The 21,611-nt window shown below is 28.0% G+C and overlaps 1 protein-coding gene across 1 annotated transcript in view; it reads right to left on the reverse strand.

The window, feature by feature from the left end:
• The window catches only part of LOC100167073, a 203,125-nt gene that overhangs the window by 164,685 nt on the left and 16,829 nt on the right, over positions 1 to 21,611 (reverse strand). The window contains exons 2-3 of the mRNA XM_001943291.5: positions 14,944 to 15,060; positions 10,618 to 10,788 (exon numbers count right to left, since the gene is read on the reverse strand). Of these exons, the coding sequence (XP_001943326.3) occupies positions 10,618 to 10,788; positions 14,944 to 15,060 (288 nt within the window). The remainder of the gene's footprint in view (positions 1 to 10,617; positions 10,789 to 14,943; positions 15,061 to 21,611) is intronic.

The following is a 21,611-nucleotide window of genomic DNA, read 5'->3' on the forward strand; positions in this document are numbered from 1 at the left end:
TTAAATTTTTAACATATTCCTAATATTGAGGCGGCTTTGATTTTCAATTAGTTCAACGGATTATATACGGTTGGAGAATATAACATTAAATATATTAAGTTACATTTTGTACACCAATAAAAGATTCAATCCCCCATAAATTTCAATTAGATTAGATAAATATTCATTGACAATTATAGAACACGTAGGTAGTAAGTAGCAACTGTTATCTATACCTACGTAAACGATATTCTACCTATCTAAAGGTCTAATTAATACACCCAACAGAGTGTGGCATAGAACACATCTCAACATCATCAGTATAACATTACGCATTATACCGATACAAATCGAATTACGTAACGTATATTATCATTACTTATTAGTGATAGTGTGATACTACCTAACCCAATCTCATCCAGATATTTCTAGAATCACCAAAACTTCACAATTACACATACAAAATCAATTACAACCAACCCAAGCTAGTAAGTGCATTAAAGTATTTATACACTTAATAATTTATTAACAGCAGTAGAATAATAATACGCATCAACTAGGTAATAAAGGAAAGAAACCACCACGTTATATAAATATAACCCCAGACAGTTAAACATACCAACATTGATGCAGATATTGATACCTACAAGTTAAAAATGTATGAAAAAAATTATAAACATTATATGGATAATAAATGATTTAATATTTACTTATGCCCTCCAAAAGGAATATTTTTAAAAAAAGTTATTACGTTTAAAATTAATTTTCTCCAAAATAATCTTGATATTTTGCAAAGTTTAAAAAAAAAAACTACTTGACTCAAATGAACGTTTTTACCAACAACATTTCCCCTCAAAATCAGATTTAAAAATTAGTTACCTAATTAAAGTTACCTAAAAAATATTTATAATTTCTGTATTATTAAATAAAAATAAGAAAATTATACTGTACTTCTAGTGCATATAAATAAAAAATAAACACATTTAGTGAAACAAAATTCATTTCATTTGTCAGGTCATTCTGTTACATCTTCTAGTAGCTACCATTTTGTGTTCTGTATAGATATGTGTTATATCATACACGATTCATCGATTAACGTGTGCTGCAAACCGGCTGTGACACTTCGCGGCATCTTACAAAAGGATAACAACTGCTGCACGTTTTGTCCCCTATTCATTCGTTTATTACAGTTCATTGACCCTCCGACACTCGTTTTGCATTACGTATTTTTTCCTAGTTTTACTAATCAGTAGTCAGAACCATTCCCTATATTAATATCACTAGTTTTTTCGTTAAATTGCATTCTACTACATTTCAAACGATTACTTTTTTACTTTTCGAATAACACATTTTTTACACTGAATGGTGCAGGTTATAGGTACTCCCGATTGTCTTTCAACTTTATTATAAGTGTTTTTAGTAAGACGTGCCGATAAACTCGAGATTCATTTTAAACTTTTTTAAAGAATAAAAATGAAACATTCGAAAATGTAGTTCACTGCCTACTGAAAATATATATACCCAACCCCGCTGAGATACGCACAAAAGAGTTACTGATTATTGTCGCCCAAACATCAGGGGGAGTAAGTGTAGTCATACCTATAAGAATGCTTTATTGTATCTAATTTGATAAAAAATAAAGTAATGATTCCCGTTTGTCGACGTGGACTTTTACATTTTTTTATACATTTCTTTTTTTATTCGATTCTAAAACAAATTTTCATTATAAGATTAAAAGAATTTTAAATTCAATAAAAAAAAAGAAGAACAAACAATTCTGGAATAAACCGATAATAAAATAATGATAGCTAAAAATGTCTGAAATTATACATTACTTTTAATATATGTATAATAAATTGTATTAATTTTACATTATTATTTTTACTCTAGGGGACTTCATGTCTAATAAAAATACAAAATTATCTAAAAAAAATGAACTTGACACAAGTCATATCCCTCGACTTCCATTAATATTTTGAATGTCAGGATGAGGTAATTTCAGTACCAGGAACCAAAATTGGATTTTGCGTCATGACATGCGTAGGTCTCAAATTTCAACCATGGTAAAAATTACCAAAAGTTACGAAAATTTGACATAAATACAAAGTAAAAATGTTGTTCTAGATGCTAAGACGATGTATCTAAAACCGCGTAAAAACAGAATCGTATAATAACGTATTATTTGATTTTTTTTTTTTTTAACGATTGGAATATTATGTAAATTAAATACGCAAAATATAATATTATATACCAAGTAAATTGACAATTTCAATACGAAATTTGTGCACCACACGTCACCACGATAATTTACGTGCATATTATGGATTTAAATGCATATAAGTGATCCAAAATATTATTTTTTTATGCACAAAATTCATATCATACATCAACAATTTAAAAATCAAAAATGTATTTGGAATTTCTCTAACTGAAATTCCTAACTTATGTATATTTTTATTTTTACTGTATTTTTTGAGACTTTTTAATACATTTTCCACTTTCAGCACATTATTCATATACGTTTTGAATAGAAATGAAAAATAAAAACGTATCCGTCTGATTGGAAAAAATAAATTATTATTTTAAATGATCTACAGAAAACAAACCTGAAAATAATGTAGACATTTTATTTATAACCCACATGACCACATTGGCCATTAAATGTGACTTATTAATAATATTTATACGCATTATTTTATAGTAATCACACGTATAAATATGTTATTTTTTTAAATAATATTTTATGTAGGTAACTAAAAATGTTTAGTACATTTTTAGTGCATGCCATATTGCGATGTCATTGTAAACGTCATGTGTATAATATTATGTAAACATATATAAACTAACATTTGGGCTCTGTGCAATCATTTAATTACATTTAAACAGAAACGAATACACTTTTTTGAAATGTCACGTCATGAATTATATCGATCTTTTTAAGGGAATATTGTTCGTACTTTTTATATCGTTAACGTTCCTTGGTATAATTGTTACAAATAATAATAAATACACAAAGAGATATTAATTTCCAAGCATTCTAAATTCGTATAATATTACACCACACCGTCCTTCGATGAAAAGTTAGCGATTTTGGATTTTTACCAGTGGACAAATATACGTCTAAAAAAATATTTATATGATATTATATGTGCTTTGTGCGTGTTATATCACTAATGACATACCGTGTAATAATATGATAAAAATATATTTTATTATATTGACATTATTATCTCTGCAGCGTCGTGAAATATAAAAAAGGTACCTAATTATATATATATATATATATTTTTTTTTTTTTTTTTTATTAGAATAAGCCTCGGCAGCGGTGGCCATTGGCTGACATTGTTTATATTTATTTTATATAAAATTGATTTTCATATAGTTTTTACACAGATTAGTTTTCACATGTTATATAATCACTTGTTTACAATAAATTTTCAATTTCAAGTTCCTTTATGAGATTTAGTGTCTGTTTGATGGCAGATTCGTTTGGTCCTAGTGATTGATATAGAAATTCTGGTATGCTGTATTTGTCCTGCAGCCTCTGTTTGTCTGCATCGACGAGTATATGTCTGATGGTCAAATGAACTCACATGTTGTGCATGTGGGCCTGATCTTCTCTGCTCATTAGGTAACCGTGTGTGTAGCGAGTGTGACCTATTCTTAGACGTGTTAATATTACTTCTTCTTTCCTGTTGAGATTTGATTTGTTTTTCCAGCGGTCAGTTGTTCGTTTTACTTCGCTGAGTTTGGTTTCTTTTCTTCTCCATTTGAGTGACCATTTTTCTTCGATAGCGGTGTTGATACATCTTAGTGTGTCTTCATAAGTACAATATTTCTCGCTTATTTCTAAGTTAGTACTATTGGCTGCTTCTTTTGCTAGACAATCTACTTTTTCATTACCTTCTATGTTGCTGTGACCTGGTATCCAGAAAATGGTTATTTCATTGGGGAGGTTGTTTATTGCTTCTATTATATTGGACTTCAGACTGTTGTTGTTTCTGTGGCTATTTAAACATTTTATGGAGCTTAGTGAGTCTGTAAAGATGATATAATTATGGGGTTGTTTTGAGTTTCTTATATATTTTATGGCTGAGTATATTTCTAGCATTTCGGCCGAGAATATGCTGCAGTTATTATTTATTTTTTTTTTTTATTTGAAAGTTGGAAGTGATGAAGGCTATTCCGGTGCCATTATCAGTTTTTGATGCGTCGGTATATATATGTTTATAATTGGGTAGTTCTTCAATGGCTTCATAAAGTAGTTGTTTGTATGTTGTTGATGAAGTGATGTTTTTTTTGTGACTGGCCAAGGATGACTTTATGGATAGTTTTTGGTTTGACCATGGTGGAATGTATGGTATTTCATAGTTAATGATGAGCTTAAGATTGATTTGGAAGTCGGTTGAGAGCTTATTTATTCTTCTATACATTGGTTGTATTAATTAAGTGTTGTTATTAAAGGTGTTGTTGAGACGGAGGTTGAATATTGAATGATAAGTAGGTTTTTGATTATACATTGCATTTAAGGCGGCGAATTTGAGTAGTAATTTGTTTCGCCTATATTTTAAAGGTAGTTCTCCGGCAATTATGTATATGCTTTCTATAGGACTACTTTTGAATGCTCCTAAACTTAATCTTAGGCCTGCATTGTGTATTATGTCTAATATTTTAAGTGTAGATTTTTTTGCTGTGTTGTAAAAAATTGAGCCGTAATCTATCACTGATCTGATAAGTGAGTTGTGGATTAGTAGTAGTGTTTCTGTGTCTGCTCCCCAGTTTGTGTTTGCTAGCATTTTTATTATGTTAAGTCTATTTTTCGTGTTTATTTTTACGTTATTTATATGTTTTTTCCAATTGAGTTTTTCATCAAAAGTTAATCCTAATACCTTCATTGTTTTGGTGTAATCTATCTGTTTATTATTTAGTGTAATATTAGGTTTTATTACGTTTTTACTGTTAGAAAAAATAATGTATTTTGATTTTTCAGGAGAGAAGGAAAAGCCTGATGATTTTTCCCATATACTAAGATTATTTATGCAGTGTTGGATTTTGCTTTCTATGTATTTAAGGCTTTTATGTCTGATTCAGATGTAACTGTCGTCCGCATATAGGGACATTTTGGCAGGCCTTGGTATTTGTTGGAATATGTTGTTAATTGCGACTAGAAATAGTGTTGAGCTGATGGGTGAGCCTTGTGGAATTCCATTTTCCAGATTGTATTGATTGGAATAGAGCCCATTGTTGGAAACTTTGAATGATCTATCTTTGAGAAAATTTTTTATAAAGTAGATTATATTTCCGGAAAGCCCCCAGTTTTGCAGTTGTTTGATAGCTCTGTATCTCCAAGTTGTGTCGAATGCTTTTTTGATGCCCATGCTAAGTAATAGCATGTGTTGTTTGCATGCAAATGCTTCGCAGATGTAGGTTTCTATTGCGGTATGGCAGTCATATGTGGAACGGTTTTTTTGGAATCCATTTTGATCTTCGGATATAAGTTTGTTTTTTTCCAGGTACCGCATATTAACCTTTGATTTATTATGTCTTCGATTATTTTGCTGAGAGTGCATAATAGAGATATTGGGCGATAACTTTGGGCTTCATATTTATTTGAATTTGGTTTATGAATTGGTAGTATAATTGCTTGTTTCCATTGATTTGGGAGGATGCGTTGGTACCATAATTTGTTGTAAAGCTATATATATATATATTTTGTTTCACTTTCATTTTATTTGCTTGATAAATAATTTTAATTTGGTTTCAATCAACGATTTTCTGATTAATCAACAATGATTTCGTTTACATAATATGTAGGCATTTGATATTTTTAAGCAATTCGAGTAATATCACCCTTTGAAATCATTAATGTTGCTGTTAGTAGTTATGATTGTATCGTCAGTTTATTGAAAAATTGTACTTAACTGATATTTACGTACAACAATTTTAAGGGATTTGGACGATTGAGCGTGTTTTGAATAAATCTTAGGTCATATGAACGCGATTTTATTGATCGAGTCAAGTCATGTTATGCACCTATTTAATTGATTTACCCGGGTAGATAATTTCCACAGCCCAAATTAGAATGGTTATAAAATGTTAAAACTAGTTCATGCATTTATAGCTTTTAATTTTCAATACGTTTATCGTTTATTATATTATTTATATTGTACGATGTTATTATATTGTTATGTACGTACATGTATATTATACTGCATTTAGTACGTATTTAGTTTAAACATTTCAATTGTCTTCACAGTTTCTTTTGTTCATAAGTACCTACCTACTTATTAAGTTCTTGATGGAAGTACACAAAGTGATATTTAGTAACAACGAAAAAAAGTGTTAAATGGGTACAAGTATTGATTATAATTATAATTCTTAAATAAATTAAATGAATAATCCCCTTTATAAAAAAAATTCGATTAAAATATAAATATAGAAATTTAAAAAATATTGACTTATTAATTTTTCCTTTACAAAACATTCTCGTCTTACACGAATGAGGTACTAAAATTAGGCTCAAATTAGGTACTATACAAATCAAGCTCAAATGACCTGTATAGTAATTATGCTAAGGTAAAAAAAGGAAAAGCTCTCAAACAGGCGACGCCCTACTTTCAGTATTTTTTTAAAAAGTCGTCGTCTAAATTAAAGGTTTTATGATCAATAAAATAAATAACTCTTTGTATTTACTATCCATATTATAGATAAGAGATTTTAATAAATGTTGTAAATGTATTTATTCCTCGGACATCCTATGTTTTTCATCTAGAAATCATAGAGCATAATAAACCTGAAGTCTAATTTTGTATTTGTTAATTGATTTCAATTATGGTACTATTCATATTATATATTAGATTACAAATTTTAATTTTTTTTTTCTACCAGATGTTTGATATGATATTAGCAATGTTTTTCCTGTCAAGCGAGGCCTAAAATGAATAATTTGATGTTTCATTATACCCAAGGTGGATAATATCCACCTTGATTATACCAGTCGCAGAGATTATTTACCCAGCAAAATATTCTTTTCTTCTCACACTTATTTTCCCTTAAATTTCCCCTTGTAATATAAACTGTAGAAGTTTATATCGTTGAATTCGTAATGATATGACCCATGAGTTCTAACTTTCAAGCTTTTATTTTTGTTAAAAGTTCTTCCACTTTTCTATCCTTTCCAGTAGTGTTTGATTTGTTATACGATCTGTCTATGCAATTTTTAGCATTCGCTATTATTCGTTTTAAAAGCTTCAATTTTCTTGAATATTAACTATGTTAGTGTCAAAGCTTTAACTTTGTATAATAGTACAGAAAACACAATATCACATCTTAGAAAACTGATTTTTGAATATAAAGATGGATTGTGACACTGATCTTGAATACTTTCAACATTTTTAAATAATTCTGGAGCTATGCGAATTATGAATTTTATATCTAGTGAATTTTCATACTCTATACATATTTATTGTTGTTTTAAGGTAACTATATATTTCGTACATTTTATATTCGTTTTTTTCTTGATTATTATATGTACTCTTAAATTATGGCTTTTTTTCATATTATCATAATTCATAAACTTTTTTCTTTATATTAAGAACTTCAAAGTTTTCACCGGTTTCTACTCAGCTGTCCATTAGGTGTTATAAATTAATAATGCTATTTGTAAAAATCACCGCATCACAAGCATATTACCTATATGAAATTATTTAAACATTTAACATTACTTTACACTAATGAGCTTTGGAATCCCTTCTAAAACTTCACAAAATATGAACTCAGAATACCTATGTATTTAATAATAGTTGTATTAAATACATATTCCACAGCATTATTTAACTGAACATCCTCCGAAAGTCCCTCATCAATAAGTTTTGATGATGTATGATTTTAACACAGATTACTTGTTATTGTCAAACCTTCTTTACCAATGCCGACTGTTTTTTAATATTTATAAAGATTGTCATGATTCACATCTTTGTCCAATGCTTTTTAACTTTAATTAATTGATACAACACGCATAGGTATATAATATTATAATCCTAATTATAAAACCTATAGTTCCCTGTCTTGTGCCCATAGACTTTTAAAAATAAATTCTGTGTTGTTTTTTTGTTTTTAAATAATATTCTAAAAATGTTCAGATGAATTATTTAAAAAAATATATTTAGGACTGAATCATGTGAATTATAGTTTTAAAATAATCACATTATATCACAACACTAGGATTTTAGGCAATGTTAAAAAACATTGCTTTTAACTATATTTAAGGTCAGTGGCGTATCTAGGAATTTTATATGGGAGGGGGGGCTAAGTATACAAATACAATACGTATTATATTAACACGTTTTGTTTTTTTATTAATATTGATAAAATGTTATGGTCAACACAGTCAATAAGGAGGAGGGGGGGGGGGGTAAGAGGGCCCTGGATATGCCACTGTTTAAGGTATTATATATTAAATAATTAGTGCCTATTATTATGTTATTATGACTGCTACTCATTTTTTTTCTATTTAACATAAATCCTAATGTAGCATTATATAATATATCAGATTGTACCTATTCAATTGTATTTTACAATAAATTAATGTAGAACACTTGAACACGTATGCAATCATTATAGAAACATATTATTTTTAAATATTTTCAAAATGAAAATCTGGTATTTACCGCTTAATGAAAATATAACCATAGTTATGATTTTTTTCAAAAAAAAAAAAAAAAATGTATTCACAAATCAAAATTATACCCGTAAAATGAACATTTTAGAAGTAACTAGTTAATCGTAATAAACGTTTGTCGAAAAAGAATTAAATACGCGCGATGGTAGTACTGTACCTATCGTCGTTTCAGAATGAAAAGATTCTAAATCACTTTTTTTGAAAAATGGTTGCTTGGCATATTATTATTTAAAATGTTTTGTTGTATAATTCAATCCTAAAACCGTATCGATCCGTTGATTATTCAATGAGATACAGAGAATTAAAAGGTTCAAATTCATACGTGAATGATAGGAACAATTACAAAAAATACGTTAGAACATTTTCATTCTGAGACGATGCTATATCGTTTCCGTACAATATGCTTTATAAAATTATTGTGGGGCAAAGGCAATAAATTTACCTGGAACTATTGTATCATAAATGTTATAAATATTCCTATAATCTTATATTCGTTACAATATAATATTGCTAAAATGAATAACAATAACTATTTATTGTATAGGTACAGTTATAATATATTTCCCAAGTAAATGTACGCATTTTCGATTTTTTTTTAAATTTTGTTTTCTAATCTTGGTTTTTATTTTTAGGTTTCAGTTTTTGTTTTTATTTCTATATTTTAATGGTTTTATAGAATACGCAGTGTTAACCCTGATATGGTATTTATGCTGGGATATTAGAGTTGTGTTTACCAACAAATAGTATGTAATTTCATAGGTTATTAGTTCTATTTTAATTCGATAACAATACGGACTTCATAATATATTAGAATAGACGGACGTGGGCTATTATAATTTGTTTAGATTTTTGTTCGACGTGAAGTTTATCTAATGAGTAATTATATACTAGTATCTACTACTTCTACTGTACTGGGCATATTATATTATATTATAGAAGTACAAAAGTATAAAACAACGACCCGCGCATAGTGCACTTGATATGTGCTGGCACGTGAGCAACACCGACGAGGTGGGTACACGAACTTATTTATGTATTTGAAATTAGTTCTGGTGGCGAAAGTTTCTACAAGAGCGGCGGCATGCGAAACACACGACACAAACGTGCCTTGGTCGCAAAATACAATATCATATTCTCGACAAATGGAATGGTCAGCAAATAATATACACGGCGTATGTATAAAATATGGACATTCGCCGCGGGAAGTCCAAAATATGTGTTTTTTACCCGCCGGCGAAAACTGTTTTTTATATAAGCGCCATTTCCGAAAACTATTACCACGCGTATCACGTGTAATAGCCGGATACCTATTACACCTATAATAGTGGCCCACTGCACGATAATTTTGCTACTGACATATTTTTTGTTATGAAAAACGTACTTGTTTACCTACCACCTGAAATATCGTAGGTATCTCTATGTTTGTTAAACATATTTTAACGGGCGAGTCACGTTTGAGCTGTAATAATTACCGGTTACCAGGTAAAAACACGTTATTTAAAAAACGATTTCCAATCGGTAAAAGTCGATTATCATAATATGTTCTACTTCAGCTATAGTATGCTAATTGCTGTAGTATATTGCTAGTAAAATAATTGATCTATAAATGTATGTGTGCAAATATATACGAATATATTATTGTTATATATTTTATCTTTACCCTGTTATATGATGTGAATATATTTTACACACAGTATATTAATATAAAGAAGCAGGTACATATCTAGATAAAATATAATATGTAGAGCGATTCTTTTATCGTGAACATAGGAACTTTTGAAATTTGAATATTTTATTTCGACAACATACAATATTTGTACATAAAATTTAAAAATTCCATATATGTTCAGAAGGATTTCCTCGTTTACGATAAAAGGACCACCCTGTAGTTATGTATACATTTAATACACAGTAGTATTATACCTATACAAAAAAATCGATGATATTGTGTTTGTTACCTTTGCGCTGTGTGAAGTTACACGGATGGTCGAACAAAAAATTACGGAAGGAGTTGCATTCGTAATCGATTTTGGGCTCTCGGCACAGGCACGTCGGCTTGAAGAACGGGAACGCTTGAAGGGTTTTCAAAGCCGCCCGACACTTTATCACCGTAGTCGTCGAACACGAGACTGTAAATTCAATGCACATGTTTTATAAAAAAAAATTTTAATTTTAAAAAAATGTTTGAGAAAAACGCATGCAAATAAAAATGAAACATTACATCATAATGCCATATTATATTATATTATATAGTATAGTATTGTGCTATTTAAATATTACAACATAATTGTATTCCTTTGTGAGACATATACAGGGCACGTCTGGGAAATATGACGTATTAAATGTAATTTCAGTGTTATGTTATCAAATTATCCAGATAAATCCTTTACAATACATTATAATATGCCTAATGACGACACACTAATTTACAGTGATTATATTTTTTAAATTTCGATACTATAGCCAATAAAAACTGAGAACTCTATCAACTTTATTTTCATAAATATTATATTTAAGTCGATATAGTGTGTTTATGAGAAAAAAAATGTAGGTATTATGTTTTCTCATAAATTATGATTTGTTGTAAATATACCTACGAATTACCCACATTTTTTCAACCAAAAAAAAACATACTGTATTCAATATTTCAATATATTTTATCAAAAGTAATTTCAGATATTTACATTTATGTACTTTCTTTTTTAAATTAAATCTAATTTGTTTCATAGTATATTCGTTATAATTTTCAAGTCAAAAATATATTTATCAAATTATATATTTTTGTTTTTACATTGTTATTTTCATTTAAAACAGATAAATTCAAAAATATTACTGTGGATAAATGGGACATTAATGTTAAAAAATGTCTAAATAATGAAGAAATCTTTAAGATGATAAATATTAACTAAAAAATTAGATATTTTTGCAACACTTAGAAAGAATCACTGGCATATTTAAGGGAAAATTAAGGATCAGCGTGTGGGTTAAGGGACTATTTTATAGCTTCGTAGAGTTCTAGAGGTCATCATTTAGGTAACTTAAGATTTTAAAATGTTTAACCAGGTTGCAATTATTTTTAAAAGGCTAAAAATTAAAAATTAATTTCATTTAAGTATGTCTTAAATCTATATTAAATATAACATTGTGGAAAATATTTTCTTTTCATATAACATCAAACGCAATATTTTTAATGTGCTTACTAGGTAGTTATAAAGTTAAATTAAATGATTAACTTTTATCAACAATATGCAATAATATTAAATAGAAATAATAAATAATTATTGTTTTATTTATGACAGTTAATAAAGACGGTAAATCAATTAACTTTTTTTCTAGCTTAAACTTAAATTTTCGGATTTTTATCATAAATATACGCACTGATATAAAGAGAATCGGCGCCGATTATAATAGTTTACATTTCCTTATCAGTCGTATGCATATTGCAATAAACTGATTATTGTATCACTATATAATGGCCCAACTCCACCCATAGTTCAATAACATTGTTATTTCTTTAATGATAAACATTTTGTTATAACTTAAACATATTTTAATAAATTTGTATTATGCGTATTCAAATTACACAATTCGATCGATTTGGAGGCACAATAACGAATAATGATAATAAATAGGTAATACGTAATAATATAGTGTCGTTCGTTAAAAATATTATTGTTGAAATCGTTCGTATGATATACCTACCTAACCTAATAAACGTATACAGTTGTTATACCTATATGATATCATTATATGCCTACATTGTTATATTTATATTATAAAACATTCTGAAAGTATACACAATATACATAACATAATTTAACATATATGCATACAACACGTAAACAGTTTTTCGATATTGTTATAATACTCGCGCATATACCTACCGCCTACATATATTTATTATGGAGTAAAAAATGAAAAAACCAATTCGCGGTAGATCGGGTGTGCGATAAAAAATATATACCCACTTCGTAATGGGCCTTGTAATATACATGTGTGTGTATGTGTGTGCGTGTGTGTGTGTGTCTATAATATATGTACATGGAGAGAAGATGATGGTGTGGGTGGGCAGAGAGACGGTGGACCAAAGGTGTATGCGAGAGTATTATAATATATTATACCGTCGTCGACGGTATGAGCGATTTTTTTGATTTTTTTTCACACTCACTCGTTTTAGTTTTCCCAAAATTCGGTATATTATTATGTGCGTATATAATTTTACCTACACTTATAGTATACGGGTAGTGTCGATTCTTTATTTTATTTTTTCCAACATATACACAACGCGTAATGTAATGCTAGGTATACGGTTTTTGATAAAACCTTATATTATACTTTTTATTAGTATCATAACATATTATATACTATTATAATATAGGTACGACGCGTATCGCAAATATAATGGTGTATAACGTACCGACAGTGAAGACGTACGACGTAGGTACACTTTTTTGTGATTATTCGACAGACCAAATAAAGCATATCTGAGGGGGGGGGGGGAAACCACCGATATTTATGCAGGCGAAACGCGATTCTGATAAAATCATAGCATATCTATTATAATTAATTATGCAGAATAAATTATAATTTCTAATTTAGTAAAGAGAATATTTCACAGGAGTTTTTAAAGGGTTCATTATTAGAAATGTTAATTAAATCACAATGCTATTAATAGTGATCAATAAAAGTGTTTATCTGGTGCCTGGTGATCCGTTATTATTGCTACTACTGTCATTAGTAGTTTTATAATATTAAGAAATTATAATATAAATATAAAACGTGTTAACGCAGATCGGCTATTACAGTTTTCTTGTTTTTAGATATAAAATGCTAATTTTAATACTGTAGGAGAAAAAATTTGTATAATATATGTAATATTTATTTAGTATTTGTAGTTATAATTCAATTTGTGTAACTTAGATTTTTTCTCTATAACTGCTATAAATTGTTTATTTATCGCTATAATTCTTGATGTTATTCTAAAAGTTTAGTGATACTACGTCATCGTGAATGTATATTATGTTTATTTACTTTCAAAAATTTTGAAAATTATTATTTTTGTATTAATAAATCTGGTGGTTAAGTTTGTTTCATATTTATATTTGAATTAAAATAATATAAAGTTTAAGTTTCATACCGTGGATATCAAAATTGATAAGTATATACGAGATTGTTGTGAAAAACAAGCTCCCCTAAATGTGTGTAATATACTAATATAGTCACCTAGTCAGAGTGCTAAACTGCTTAAGATGTTGGAAATGTGAATTGTTCACTAATAGATGACTATATATAGTTGGTGCACCTATATCTAAAACAATTATTGTGTTAGGTAAAACACGTTTGCGCTAGGTATGTAAATTAGTATTCTGGACATGTGCAAACTTTTGGTTAAAAATATTAGGTAAAAATAACAGTATGGGACCACTTAACGAACCACTTCGCACTTTTTCTGGTGTTTCGTTTTTTCCGCTCCGACAGCCGTCGACAACGATTCGTCTTGACAACAAATATAATATATGTTCCATGTACAAAGTGAAATTGTTCATTTCATACAACAAAAATGAAAAACATTTTTTTACACTTTATTAAATAGGAAAAAAATTACACGCGAATGTAGTTTTTTTATGAAGTGGACACTGTAATTTTTCTCATAATTTGGCCAACCATTTTGTGAATTAAAATGTTTATATTTTTTGCTGTTGAAAAATAATTAAAATATTGTTATATTATTTTTGTACACGCGTTGTTATTATTATTTTATTTTTATCGCCTAAACAATCATAAAAACTGATCGGTCGTGATCTAAAAATGTAGGTAACGTATTTTACGATGGAAAAAAAAAAATTAAAACGCAACTTTAGTGTAAAAATAAATTAGTGTCGGTTGAAGTGTCAAATATTTTTTTCATATACGAACACGTGATTAACTGAGTTAGCTTATTTCTTTGTTATTATAAACGATTAAAAAACTATGTTCAACTTTACATTTTTAATCTCCGCTTTTTTATGCCTAATCTACTTATTTTAATTGTTATGTATATTGTGTACATATATTTTTAATTATAATTCACATTAATTACTATATAGTACAATATTATAAAGTATTTATCTACAACATAATATAACTTTAATTTTATAAAAGCTTTATGTAGGTACACATTGTTTAATTATGACATATATTTGGTGACCTAATTCGTGTTCACCAAAATTAAATCGTACATTATAATTTCATATGTACCTACAAATAAATAATAACTATCTGCATATACAAAAAGAAATATTCACCTATTTCGTTTCCACATAGACTTGGAATGAGGTTAATAATTTTAAAACATGACGGATCTTCGTTGCATAATGATCTCGCCAACAAACAGTTCAGACTTCCCGTTGGCGTTTTATCTTCTGCGAAAAAAAAAACAATTATATTAATGACAATAAATACAATTACAATATGCTATTAATTAATTATATGAGATTAGTATAATCAGTTTAATCTCCAATTCTCATTAATTTAATGAGCAAGAAATAATTTATAAAATAAACACAAACAATAAAACGCATTTAACTATATTATTATTTATTAGGCATAATATAGTTTAAAAAAAATACAAAATATGGTAATAAATGCCTTAGAAATAAACTTACGTATCTGTGGCAATATGATACTTACGATGTGATAATCACAATGTCTTATCACAAATAAATTACCAATAATTTCACTTTTCACTTCTCAGCAAAATATGAGCTTTGTATCCTTAGGGGAACACGAGGCAAAACCAAACAGGGTAGGTAAAAATAATACTTGTTTTTATCATCTAAAGATAAAAAGTATTTTATTTTTTATTTATTAATTTAATTGTGTCAATACACCGAGTATTTTTACAATGTTAGATACACTTTACGAAAAAAATATAATTTTGAACACTCGTTTCTTATCAATCACAGTTGTACCATTTTCAAAGTTTCATTTGTGTAAAATATTCTGACAGAAGTTATCGCAGAAAATATATTTTTCAAATAATTTTTTTTATATTATACGTGTTAAGTTCTTCTATTAAATTAAGAATTTTCCAAAGTTATCATTTACATTCATTTTAACCTATTTATATATTTATAACGTTTAATTTATAGGTATAATAATATTTACTCTTCTATCTTTTAAGATTGTCGAATAGTAAGACTATATTTATTTCAAATTAATCGTTGGAAGCAAATGCGATGGGGCAATAACATGATCAATTATAAATTATCGTATTTCGTATAATATATGATGTGTGTCACAATGCAAACAAAAATGATTTAATAAACAAGTACCTGTATGTATTTACAGACATTATTTAAGTGTGTATATAATGATTTATAATAATTCTTTAATGGATTCACCTTTAAGGGTGTCGTTTTTTGTACAAAAACATGTCTTACAGGAAAAACTCTCACGCTTTGTGGAATAGTCGGATTACGGTATTTTTTTTTTATTTAAAAGAAAAGAACATACTGCAAGTCGGATCAAAGCCAGATTTTTAAAATTATAATTATAGAAGCTAAAATGAGCATTTGAATAATGCATAATATTCGTCATTTTTCAAACGTTTTTTTCTAGCACTACTTAAAGTAAACTGAAAATTCGGGTTTTAATCTGATTTAAAAAAATAATCAAAAACCGACATATCGAAACGAGGTAGTGAAGTCATTTTTGTTAATACTCATAATACACCAAATCAACCCCCTAAATAAGTATCAGGCAAAGGAAACGTATTATAAAATTAAGGTGGAAACTTAAATATAAAATATAATTTCATACATTTTATATAATTTCGGAAAATTTAAAAAACCGGCACTGACACCCTTAAAGTACCACTGCAAAATATATCAGTATTTCACGCTAACCAATAATGCTACAACTTAGATTCACTTTGATTCAAAATTATATAATATCCTCAATATTAAGGGTGTCGTTGCTGGTGCGTTTTTTGGTACAAAAACATGTCTTACAGGAAAAACTCTCACGACCTGTAAAATTGTCGGATTTCGTTAATTTTTTTTTTATCTTAAAGTAGAGAATATTTTGTAGGTCGAATAGGTGCATTTGAAAAATGCATAATATTTGTCTTTTTCAAACATATTTTTCTACTACTATTCAAAGTAAAATAAAAAATCGAGCTTTGATCTGACCTGTAGAAACTTTTCATCTTTTAGATAAAAAAAAAATTAACGAAATCCGACAATTCTATAGGGAGTGAGAGTTTTTCCCCTGAAGTCCTTTTCGTTGATATAATACACCGTATCGACCCCGTCTAAATAAGTATCGAGCTGTAGATTAGTGGAAAAGTATTATAATTAAGGCAATAACTAAAATATAAAACATAATATTCAAATAGCATAGAAATTTCGAAAATTGGAAATACTGGCACCGACACCCTTAAAAATTAAAAAAAAAATCAATTAGAATAATACCATGATTAATCATATTATATTAATATCAGCCAAACAGATTTATATTAATTTTAACTTTTAATACTTAGTTCTAGTTGATCTACATACCAATAGGTATGCCAAGGGGGCACATAATAATTAATTTCGTGATGTTGTGACTTATTATTAGAAAAACGATATTCCCTCATATAAAGTATTTAATTACTTTCCATAACACCCTATACTCCACGGATAATCAAAAATGATTGTATTTTAAAATTGTTCAGTTTTTGAGACGTTTATACAATTTTATTTCGCATATTTTTCTATATTTGACAATATTTTCATGTTATCATCGCAGCAAAGTTTAAATGGAAAAATATGTGATAAAAAATTGACACAACAATAATTATATTTTTCTTGGTACTAAATTTATTATGAGTTATACAGTAACTGCAATAATGATTCAAATTTAAAATATTAAGGTATTCGAGTAAAAATTATTCAAAAATATAAGTAATAGTATAGGTTTCTATAATATTAATTTTCATACACCATAATATATTGTTTACAGCCACTTTTATATGGTCATTGTTTATCCACGTAATTATTTTGTATGTATAGTAATATTTTATAGGTACACATTTCCTGAAATTTTGAGTGCACCATATTTAACTAGTTAAATAAATTCAGACCCTGAGTCAATACATAATTACAGATCATATTTTGTTCCTCCCCATTTGCCGTCGTTAACGCACGTGTTCAAAATAACTTATGGGTAGCGAAAAAGTTCTTAAATTTGATTCAAGAAACAAAATTGGTGGATTTATTTTACTCGTAAACTTTCGCGAGAAAAAAACTCATTGCTCATGTCTTTTATTTACGTATAATACAGAGAGATTATTGAAATAGTAAGCACTCGTTTTTCTTGGAAAGAATTACGCCTTTGGAAATATATTTTTTTTACATAATTTGAAGTCATTGCGAAACAACATTTTTTTTTTTTAACATTATACTACATTGATAACTCGTTATATTATTTTTTACTTTTCGCTTTTTTAATGTACATTTAGAATTCCAATCCCAAAGTAGGATATTTTTCTAATAATTCTAATATATACAATTTGAACGACTATAGGTACGTATAGTTAACTATAATTATAAGTATTTAAAGTTTCAACGAGTCTCCGATGTGCACCGTCATTTTTCAGCGTACCTTTAACACATTACATTTCAATCATCTAAACTTGAAATATTTAACTATTAAGTATTATACATATTTGAATAGATATTTTTTATTCACTGTCTTCTAAAAAGAAAAACAATTTAAAAATACCAAGTTTCGTTACGGGGTGGGCTGATGTGACGTGCGTTTAAAAATTATAACGATAAAAAAGTAAACATATATTTTCGAAAATTTCGTTTTGTTATAAGTACTCAATTTATGCGTAAAAAAATATTTCCAAAAACGTTAGTGGGTACTTTTCGAGAAAATAAGTATTTGCCTCGAATCACCTTGTATATCGTTATTGTATATATTATTATCCTCCCGGGTCGAATATTTTGTTCTGAATTGTTTTTTTCCTCTTTTCTTTTTTTTTTTTTAACGAAGACAAATCGTCGGCGTTTAACAACAACAACAACGACGACGGCGACGAAGATGCCGACGACGATGAAAAAAAACATACTTTATTCGCCGTTTCTATATTATGCGCGTGACACTAATAGCTTGGATCGCCACTGTAATGTCGGACAGTCGTGTGCGTACCTACCTACCTACCTACTTTATAGGATAAATGTACCTACCAGCAATAAAAGCATCGCGAAAAATCGGTAAAACTCGCTCGGGGCATATAATATACATTCTGAATATACATAAAATATATACGTTTGTATATATATGTATATGCATGCATAATTCATAAACAAACGTCTTCGCCAACTCGCTTTTGCCCGCATATGCCTCCTGTATAGATCGATAGAGCGTTTTTCTTTACGGCCATTTGGGTCATCATCCAATGTAATTTTCCCGTGTACCTGCAGCAGTGCTGTATAAATCGTATAAACCGTTGTACCTAGTCTTTGTAATCGTAATAATAATAATAATAATAATAATAATAATAATATACGATCAACGTTCGTGTAATACGCGACGCGCGGTACGCATAATTTATCTGGAAACCAATTTACGGACACTAATTTTATTTTCCGCTGCTGCAGGTACCGGATTCGAAACACATCAACTCTCCTTAAACACATTACAATATTATAAACTGTACGATACCATATTATGTTCGCAACTCATAAATATCATAAAAATCTCGGAAAATGTCGTCTTTAACTCGATGAATTTAAAATGTAATTTTTATTTTCTCAGAATAGGTACCTGTGTTTGTTTTGATTACATTTTACAGGGAAGTTATGAGCTATTAATAATGTAGTTACTCATCGTTGTTGTTGGAAGAAATCTCGACTAGCTTCTTTTGAGTTGTTTGGTTTTCTTACGGTCTTGAATTCCAATGAGGATGAATTTATTTAATCTATTTTAATTGATTAATTTGTTAAACATTTCACTACAGAAAATTGGTTATACAGGGTGGATCTTATGCCATTGTACGCGGTGTTTTTTAACGATTATAGATCGATGACATAGAATTTCGTTAAAACGAAAAAAGACGTGTTTCTTCATTTTTAACAAGCAATTTTTTTTAAAAAATTTCAAAATTTTTAAACATGCAGGTGTACTAATAGCAAAATCATCTTTATTATTTCAAAAGGTAACTACTTTATTTTTAATGAATTCCGGTAAAGCTTTTTTTTTGAAATTTTTGATAGTCAAATCATCAATTTTGGTTCGCTTGTTCATCAACTATAGTCCACTAAATTTTCATAAAATATGCATTAATATTCTTAAATGAAATAATTGGTATAGGTTTAATTTACAACAGCTAAATAAGTTTTTCTTATAACTACCTTTTTATACACTTAAATAGTTTAATCGGTAATCTAATGACACTCTCAAAAAAAAAAAAACATAACATAAACAACATTGTTGGCAAACATAGTTCATAATTTTTATTTTAACATAGGTATAATCATCAAAATCAGTATTATTATTTTAATTTGTTACTATAGGTAATCGTAATTAATTACTTATCAGTTACTTTTCTTACAATATCATGAATTTGGATTCTTTATTAGGTGGCTTAAGTAATGATAGTAATTTGGTAAATGATATCCGATTGTTGACATTAATGTATTAGGTAAGTATGGATGTTAAAAAAATTGTGTGATGAAAAAAGTGCAATGTTTTGTGGTGCTCTTCTCGTAGGGGGATAAACTTGAAATTTGAACCATATAGGTTCCCTATATTGGTAGGTATTGCATGAAAAGTATGAATTTAGGAGTTGAAATTCATAACCCATCATATTTATTTGCACCTTTCAACTGTCTATATACTACTATTTTAATAATTCATTTTGTAAGCTATTTTAATTTTAAGCTATATATTGTAATATTGTTACTGTTCTGTTATTGTTCATATACTTTTTGTAATTGCCATTTGGCGTAAATAAAATAAAATATAATAAAATATTTTTAGTTTTGGAAATTTACATTTTATTTTGTACTTTTCCTATCATAAATTCCTATTATACTTTTCTTACAATAGCATTAATTTAGATTCTTTATTAGGTAGCTAAGGTAATACCTAATGGTATTTGTTTTTTGTTATAATAATATTGGTAATCTGTAATCAACTCAGATTAATAGTATGCCTAAATTAGGTACAAACCTTTATTGAGATTGGCTATTTATCTAAATATCTTGCAAATAGTTTATTTTAAATCACGATTATTAAATAATTCTTAAAGAATTTCAACTGCTAAATTCATACTTTGCATGCAATACCCCAGTATAGGGAATTTATGGTTCAAACTTTAAGTTATATAAGTTAGTTATAAGAAAACATTATTTAGCTCTTGTAAATTAAACCTATACCAATTATTTCAATTAAAAGTATTAATGCATATTTTACTAAATTTTATTGGACTATAGTTAACGAACTAGCGAACCAAAATTGATGATTTGACTATCAAAAATTTCAACAAAAAAAAAGCTTTACCGGAATTCATTAAAAATAAAGTAGTTACCTTTTGAAATAATAAAGTTGATTTTGCTATTAGTACACCTGCATGTTTAAAAATTTTGAAATTATTTAAAAAAAATTTGCTTGTTAAAAATAAAGAAACACGTCTTTTTTCGTTTTAACGAAATTCTATGTGATGGATCCATAATCGTTAAAAAAAAACCGTGTACAATGACATAAGATACACCCTATATATTAAACAATAGTTGAGTGCGGTGGGTTAATCGTTGCGTTCGTTAATTAAACTCTTCTTGTTGATTTCTTCACTCCAATAAAACAAAATATTAAATAATAATATTTATATTATCGTTTATAGGCTAAGTGTTACTTTTTTTGTAACTGTGTAAAACCTATATCTGGATCGCATTTTACAGAATATAATGCCTACAACAAT

The sequence above is a fragment of the Acyrthosiphon pisum genome, chromosome X (genome assembly GCF_005508785.2).
Source record: "Acyrthosiphon pisum isolate AL4f chromosome X, pea_aphid_22Mar2018_4r6ur, whole genome shotgun sequence".
NCBI classification, from domain to species: domain Eukaryota; kingdom Metazoa; phylum Arthropoda; class Insecta; order Hemiptera; family Aphididae; genus Acyrthosiphon; species Acyrthosiphon pisum.